At 36.6% G+C, this 9056-nt stretch overlaps 1 protein-coding gene across 1 annotated transcript in view; it reads right to left on the bottom strand.

Moving 5' to 3' along the window:
• Window positions 1–229: 229 nt before the first annotated feature.
• insyn2ab (inhibitory synaptic factor 2Ab) overlaps window positions 230–9056 on the bottom strand; it is a 70266-nt gene continuing 61439 nt past the window's right edge. Inside the window, exons 4-5 of the mRNA XM_079833139.1 lie at window positions 2442–2916; window positions 230–2315 (exon numbers count right to left, since the gene is read on the bottom strand). Of these exons, the coding sequence (XP_079689265.1) occupies window positions 2733–2916 (184 nt within the window). The 3' untranslated portion in view covers window positions 230–2315; window positions 2442–2732. The remainder of the gene's footprint in view (window positions 2316–2441; window positions 2917–9056) is intronic.

Genomic DNA, 9056 nt, shown 5'->3' with positions numbered 1-9056 from the left:
CCGATCACAGAGGACGTCTGTGGAGCGTGTGCCAAAGCTGAAGCCAATCAATTTTAGAGAGAAGTGTTGCAACCATCTCATCCTCCAGCTGAGTCCTGTTCAAAGCACTATTCAATCATCTTCCTGAATTGAGTATCACCACCACAATCCACTTTGCAAGAATCCACATTTCTTTAGTCTTACTCTAGAGAACATTCATGGGAACAGGACAGTCCAGTCAAAATATTTTGCATCAGTTTCTTTATTGTAAATGCACTGTGGGTAGAAATTGTATAAAATGTAATATTGCACAATATAAATCAATTGCACTTTCTCAAGGTATAATGATGCATCTGTGTTATGCTACAAGAATACGTTATGCAGAAACTGTGCTCCAATTAAAAAAGATATTGTGAAGTGACCAACATATTATTACTTTTAGATATATAACATATAGTTATCAAAATGCCCTCCAAGTATGAAGGTTCTTGGGCTACCAGCTAAATACAGTGTTTGGCACTGTAGTAAACGTGTTAAAGACATTTGACTTGTGAATATCTAATACAAACACTGTTTAAAGCTAAATAATTGCTAAGCACAGAGTGTATATACATAGCCCTCTCTATGTTACCTGCATTATTATGCTTCCCAAATTGTGTGTTGCGACCGTTTCATTACAAGTGGGCAAACAAGCACAAGATTTCGGTGATTGACTGCCATCATATTCAGATTTAATTGAGCAAATGACACGTCAGCTTGAACAAAGTGGTGTGTCTGTGTTATAGGATAGAGCCTATATCTGTTGTCTTGTGTTCTATTAAGTTGTGCGCTTTCCACCATATAACATGAAACAATGTTCATCTAAACAGAGGTGTTCTCATACTTGTTTATCATGGTACATATTATATGTAACCAATTTCCAGCCGATTTAGTCATACTCTCAAGCATCTCAAGTGTGACAAATATATTTACTGAAAAATGTACCTAGGTTAAGGGTGACCATAGTTCCCAACTTATGAAAAAATCATGTTTTATCCCATATTTCTTCTTTCCTAAATTACCTTTGCTAGGGGATCATATAAAAGCAAGTAGCAGTCTTCTGTCACACGAGAAGCCAATCTCGTCATAGTATATTTAAATTGGTATAAAAAATTACCATACAATCACAATTCGTTATCATTTAACTTGCGGGATATTAGAGAGCGCGGAGGAGATTAAGTCAGATGCAAATATGTCAAAGAAGAGTGTGTGTACATTTAACGAGGATCTTCAAAAAGAGTTTATCAAGTTATTATGGACAGTAAGTTATTCAAAAATAACCTGTTGTGTATTGCGCGGTATCGCACTGAATGAAACGCACCACAAGCGCTCTCTCAGACAGTGCGTGATCCCGTATTCAGTTCTCTTTGGAGTATCTCACGTAAATACAGTCTGTTATGGCGTAAACAGGATATGGTGAAAACCGGATACGTGTCAGTATATTAGATCCTAGCATTCAGTCTTAAAGTGACAGCAGCTTAAAATACCTGTTTGTGTCATTAATGTTAATCAAACAATAAAAGATGTTAAAAACTGTATGCATTTACCTGAAAAACTTAGCTTATTTAATTTGTACCTCTATCGTATTTGTCCTATTGTTTGTAATTTGCTTCTTTGTTCTTTTTTATGTAACAATGATATATATCACTATCATGGAATAACGTCTCTCATATCATGAAATATGTGGGTTCGTGTCCGTCCCGTATTCCACCATGAGAAATCTGGTCACCCGACCTAGGTTTCATATTCATGCAGAAAAAAATACAATGTCATATTCCCAAGAAAATATTTTCAGGCCTAAAAAAAAACCTGTGTTTATGGCCCATTATTTGATGCATAAATCTATGTAATTAAAAGACAATTCACAGTTATTATTTTCAAAAAGGATTCATTTCTTGTTGTTTTCTTTTAAACAGCAACTCTGTAAACCCATTTTCATTCATAAATTTACAGCCTAACCATTTCTGACATACTAATTGTACATCCTCAGCATTTTTCAAGAAAAATATCTCTACGAAGTCATTGATTATTAGTGCATGCCGTCGACTGATTCTGGTGCGCTAGGTATAATTTCATTTATTTTGTCATAGAATGAAAACCAATTTTCATTTAAAATTGAAGAGGTGAGAGACTTTTAGAAAGAAAGAGACAGAGGTAAATCTCAGCTATCAAGTGTACTTTATAACTCTCAAAAGTTTGTGCTTTGCTGATTAGATGTCTTTGATGTATGGCTCCAAAGTAGTTTTGTGGCAAACTATCATATAGCTTTGAAGTTTCTTGTTGGCTCTGCAGGGTCCCTAAATAAAACAGGATAAATGTAGAAAGGAGAGAAAGAGAGAGAGAGATCTCAGAGTTAAACACTGGAAAAAATACACACACACACGCACACTGCATCTACAGTACAAATATCCTTTCTCTCTTACCTTGCTAACTTGTCTAAACAGAAGGATCAGTGTGTAATCCTTTTGGAAAATGTGAGATCAGATGAATTCAGCAGTTCCCAAAGTCAGAGGGTTCATCAGAGGGTCATAATTTCAAAACAACTGTTTTTCCTTACTAAAATCCAGTCCCTCACTGGATCCCATAATGCATGTCACAAAATGGTGGCAACGGTGAGCATTTCTCCATGTTTATCCATTTAAAGCAGAATTCCACTAGAATTTGCTTGTTGTGGTGAGGTGACCTGATGGTTTAAGGTTCCCCGAATCCAAATGTTAGAGGAACCAGAGTTTCCATCGAGCGTGCTTCTTGGACTCAGTCTTGGACTTGCGTTTGGGTGTGGAGGTGAACACCTCGTGTGTGTAAGGCAGAGACGGGTAGGACGGCTCTTCTAATGGACACAGTCTCTTCATTAAGGGCTGCAGTTTGTCCTCTTGAAGTTTAAAATCTAGTTCCACACTAAAAGAGAAAAAAGGGAATATTTTAGGTGAGGATAATGTAGAGAGATCATATCAAATCAGATTACACTGTCTGAATGGGGCCATATTAATATCAACAATAAATCCAATTTGAATCTACTTTTAAAAATTGATTTCCTTTATCTTATTGTGCCCATTTAATGATCTCAAAATGGTAGTGCCTTCATCATTTTTCATCAGAATGTAATAAACCTGCACCACCTCTGAAATAACATTCCTTTTTAGCTAACATCACTTACAGGCTGTTTTACAGGGTTTCTGCAGGTTTCACCAAGTCAAATTTTTTAAGATATTTTTAAGACCATTATGAATTAAATATAAGACCTATATCACGCAATAAAAAAAAAGTTTTTTATTGCGTGATATAGGTCTTAAATTTAATTCATAATTTTTTTACACAAAATGCAATTAAAATGTCTGTCCAACATGAACAGGGCCCTTACATGACAACGAGATGCGTTTAGCCACTTAGCCATTGTTTAAAATTCACCTAAATAGTGTTTTAAACGGCTAGCTGTAGTCTCCCGCTGAAGTCCCGTGGGAACTCAGTTGTAGCTGGAAAAAGGCAAATAGTCCAGGTGGGAGGAGCTGCAGAATCTCGAGGTCATGAAAAGGAAGACGATGAAAATGTAAATTCTTGTATTTTCGCATTCTGTTGCCACAATTCGGAATGGCACAAACGCAAACCATTTATTCTTCACTTGTAAGCCGATCATCACTCTTCACACACACGACGCTCCTCCCACCAGGACTATTTGCCTTTTTCTGGCTACAACTGAGTTCCCACGGGACTTCAGCGGGAGACTACAGCTAGCCGTCTAAAACACTATTTAGGTGAGATTTATACAATGGCTCAGTGGCTAAACGCATCTCGTTGTCATGTAAGGGCCCTGTTCATTTTGGACAGACATTTTAATTGCATTTTGTGTCTGTTAAGAGGCACAAAGACACTCTTTATGTATCTGCCCCCATAACTACCGTTTTAGCTGAGTGGGAGCTCTGGGCATTAACTGTAACAGCTCCGTGTTGCAAGCACTAATCCGGTTGGGTTTTTTTTTTTCTATAGACAGTACTCAAAAAGGTATAACAATGAAGATTAACTTAAAAATTCCCCGGAGTTCTCCTTTAACAATAGATAAAAAATAACAAAACTGGACAGGAACAGAAGAGCGCAGGACAAAGCAAACCAAACTATACAGTAACAAGAACGGACAAAAACCAACTGATAGACAGGTTAACTGATGAAAACAAGACACAGGTAGGGATAATCAATCAACTGATGAATATGACAACAAATGCAAACATGCTTAGGGTTTGTTTACACGTAACAATGTACTAAAAACAGACAACAACGTTGTCAAAATGATCACTGTTCACACTGATTTCACACCGCGAAAATTGTTAAAAAGGCTGTAATATGCATGCCAGGCCAGTAGTAGGCGATGCTACTTTGTCAAGAAAAACCCCACGAACACGTAATACGCATGCGCATGACATCACCATTTTCACAAATTCACATTTTAAATTGAGACGGTAAAGGCATGTTTTCAAAACCTTCACTTTAAAACCCGTTTTCAAAAGCTTGCATTTTCAGGTCCCCAAAACGCTGTAGTCGTGTAAATGAACGGCCAAAACGCATAAAAAGTTTTCAGTTGAAAATGGTGTAGTGTAAATATACCCTTAGAAACCGAGGAAACAGAAAGGAAAAACAGAAAACAATGAGAACCAAACTAAGGCGCTGTTTACACAAAACTTTTAATGCTTTTTTTTTTTATTTACACGACAACTATGTTTTGGGGGTCTGAAAACATTTTTGAAAACTATACTGTTATCGTCTCAGTGTAAACTACAAAAATACGAATTTGTGAATATGTTGACGTCATGCATATGCATGTAACATGTTCAGTCAATTGGCAAGCAGTTTTTCTTTACAAAGTGACATCGCCAACTACTGGCCGTTTTGAACAGGGATCATTTTGAACGTAGTCAATGAAACATTAAAAGGGGTACTTCACCGCTGGGTGAATTGGGTCCTTTGTAGTAGAAATGATTTTAGAAGTTGGTGCCTTCTAGACTGAGAAAAGCCAGAAAATGTATTTTTGGCTCATATGGAGGAAAGACAACAACTCCTAGAACGCACTTGCTTCGCTGCCCTACGAGGCAGGCCACTCCTACCGGTTACATCACTTGCCCACCGCGGCACCACCCCCACCGTCGTTTAGATTTTTATAGTAATAAAATAATTTAGTTCAGTTAGAGAACAGACAGTACAATTAAAAACTGAACGTGTTTGCTCAATACAGCATGAGCCGAACGAGAGTCGCCGCACAGACCAGCAGCAGGAGTCAGATTTCATTCATCAGAGAGCGAGGAGCTGACAGACCAGATGATCGCGGAAGATTTGGTTTCAAATCGAAATGTAAAAGCGCCTATTTAAGTGAGTTTGTCATTGTACTGTTTTGTTGTGTTTTTCATTAAGAATAATAGGCTAATGAACAAACAATTCAAGAAACCCGCCCCCGAATTGGCGCTAATTCATAACCGAAACTAAAATGAGCACGGCTGGCATTCATTCACGGCCACCCTGTCGTTAATTCATTCACGGTGCGTGTCCAGTCTGGCGCGTTTTCAGTTCATGCCTATGGAAGCTTAACTTTCATAGGAATTCATAAAAAAAAAAACTCGCTTTGCTCCGACCGCTCCGTTATCAATGCCCAACGGCCGTGCTCATTTTACATTCGGTGAGTGAGATCCCACCCCTATGGGCGGGTTGAAAACACGTGGAACTATCTCCTACTACTGGTTGTAGTCTCTAGCCTCTGGCCAAAAAAAAAAACATTGCAATAATATTATATAAAAACTTTTTTTCTTTTTTTTTTCTTTGAAAGAAATTATTAGTTGTATTCAGGGACGTGTTAAATTGGTGTCACGTAATAGGCTAATATTTCACAGTATTACTTTTTTCTCTATTTTTGTTCAAATAAATGCAGCCTTGACGAACATTAGAAATGAAAAAAAAAAAAAATTAGAAACATACATTTTCTTTAATATCATTAGATAATTTTAGCATATCACCAAATAGCTATTTTGCCATTGTTTTACACAATTTTAACGATCATTACCAATGGATAAAATCTTTTTTTCCCAGTTAAAAATCCTGTTTTACCTAATACCAAATGTTATGAAAGTACATTGAGGTGCAAATGCTGTTTCACCTCTGAGTTCTGCTTGCCTTAGCAAATGTAATGCACGTATAGCATGTCATTCCTGACCTCTAACATCATGACTAAGCTGTTTAGCTCAGTCTCAGTGTATATATGTCTATGTATGGCTTTGACTGTCCTCACACAGCCGTCTGACCTCGTCTTCCCTTTAAAGTTATAATCCCATGACAATCAGATGATTCCTGATGATTGCAGTGGCTAAACTCCCAGATTAACCGTCAGAGGCAGCTTTAATCTGATCTAAATGAAATCATTCACAAAGCAGCGTCTGACTCAGTGTAAAGAACAGAGACAGACAAACCAATCACACACAACTGCCCTATTTCTCACTTCTTTTCACTTTCCTGCACTACAAATGAGCGTATTGGAAATCAATGCTGTTTGACTCATCAATTACATCCGTTTATATTAGATTTGTGCCAAAAAAAAGAGTCAATTATGTTTATCTACTTCCTTAAACTGAGGGTTTATTTGGTTTGCGGTATAGAATGCTTCATATATGACAATCAAGCTGTTTGGCTTTCCTTTCATTTACAGTTTTTGGATAACGCACACATTTCGTTTGATTAAAGGCTGCTATGGTGAAATGCAGGCATTAATGTTCAGTTCATTATGGAATTTTGCATTGAATTTTAAAGCCTTTAAAATGCTTTATCACATATCCACATTAATAAACCCAAAACCAAGGACTTTTTTCCAATATTTATACTGTGACAACAGAGCACAAAAAAAACTGACTAAAACCCGCGGAGACAAAGTGATCTGCATCTCATTTTAAAGTTTGCCCTGGATTTTCACAAACGATCAGAAAAACTTCTCTGGCGTGATATATTTAGAAGCTGCAGTGTTTGGTTTGTCTATTTACAGAACTTGTGAAAGCGCAGCGATTCTCTGCAGACTCTCTGAGGGTGAAAGAGAATGGAACAACGGTGTGTTCCTGCTCCAGGTTGAGCTAAACTACACTCTGCAATTAATCACAGGAAACACCTGAGCAGTTACCTTGTCTACACTACCAACAGGGGGGGGGGGGGGGGGGGGTGAAACATATGGGTGGCCGGTGAACAATGCACAGAAAACAATTGCAAAATCTGCAAACCTGGCTCAAAATAAAGAGGATTTGTCTTAAGGTTATCATCTATTCAAAGAAATGTCCTTTATGTTAACAACAAATGCTGATTATCAGTTTAATTCATTTAATTAATACTCCATACTCATTCAAAGCAAATATGATTTTGTAATAAGATATTGTTGACAAAAAAGAATACTCACTATAGAAAAAAACACAAAATGTACTACTTTTATGAGTTATATATTAATTAGATTATATATCTGTATTTAGTGCTGAGTTTCTAAAAATGTTTTTGTAAAAAAATAAAATAAAAATCATATTAATATGATACGCAATAAATGCAATTTATACATTTAAATAGATAGTTTGACAAAAATGGTAATAATTTGAAGTCTCTTAAAGGAATAGTTCACCCAAAGCTCGGATCATTCTAAACAGTTCTAAAATTAAATAATATTAATATTGTGCAATAGTTCATCAAAAAGCAATTCATACATTTTGATAGACATTTTTACAAGAAGTCTCTTAAAGGAATAGTTCACCAAAAACCGTTTATGGTGAAGAATACTTTAATAATAACAATGTACATTGAATGTTCATCAAAAAGAGCAGCAATTTATATACGTATTTTTATGCATAATTTGTCAAAAAAAATAAATAAAATAAAGTAGGGATGCACCGAATGTTCAGCAACTGAAATTATTCGAATAATTTCGATAAATTAGCCGAATAATTTCGGTTAATAAGTGAAAAGACTGAATAAATTTAACTGAACAATGATGTTTTTGATGACGCGACCAAAAATATAGCAACCAGCGCGTGTGAGAGAGAGGCGCACACGCTTCTAAATGCAGCAAACATGGTGGAAGTGTGGAAGCATTAAAGTGTCCGAGATGGAGGCAAAAATGTCCGTTTGCAGACACTGTCTAAGCACCCTCAAATGCAAGCAAGAGCACCCTCAGTTGATACTGTAATAATATATTGGCAAATGCTCCAGGGCATATTTGTGTCTGTAGAACGTCAAATGTATCCATTTACAACGTGTTTCTGCAGGTGACACGCTCGCAAAATCTCTCTTAGCAAGTAAGATATTTATTGTGCATTGTTAGCAGCTTCATTGAACTTTGTACTTTGTGAGATTGCGATGAACTGACATAGCGACAGCATTTATTGATCGTAAATGGAGCGGTCCTGGCTCGCTTTCGAGTCTACAGTCGAGTCTAAAGTATATATAATCCATTGATTATAATCCATTCATGTTGCAAAAAGGATTAATGGCCAATTGTACGCTGCAAAGTTTCGGAAGTGACATTGAAATAGTAACGCATTACAGTTTTTCTCAGTCGCTTTGGTACATTTCTCGAATCATCCTCGACATTTGCAAAACAGTAAGTGCATTTCTCAAAACAATTCGTACAAATAGCAAAACACCATGGATTACCTGCAAAAGCCAGTCTCTTGCTCAAAATCCTTAGTTCATCTCTCAAAAGTAAATATCTGTGTCAATGAACATGTCAGTGCCATCAGAATGACAAGTCCTTGTGTCATTGTGTACGGATAAGTCATATTGTCAATATAACTGTATTCTGGACGGATGTTCTGATGTAAACTATGGCCAAAGTTTTGATGACAATTATTGTAAATTGTTGGTTACACCTTAGTGTATGTGTGAGTTTTGATTGTAAGAGACTGGACAAGATTCACATTTACGCTTTTACTGTTTGTACTGTAATTTGTTGACAGACCATGTCATTGCGATACAGAGAGAAAAAGACAGCACTGCATAGCACAAAGGAAAAAAAACTGAAAAACAAAAGTAGAAATATG

Source organism: Gobio gobio, assembly GCF_949357685.1.
Source record: "Gobio gobio genome assembly, chromosome: 13".
Classification (NCBI taxonomy): domain Eukaryota; kingdom Metazoa; phylum Chordata; class Actinopteri; order Cypriniformes; family Gobionidae; genus Gobio; species Gobio gobio.
The sequence above is the reverse complement of the archived record's forward strand: the minus strand, read 5'-3'. Positions and strand labels throughout refer to the sequence as shown.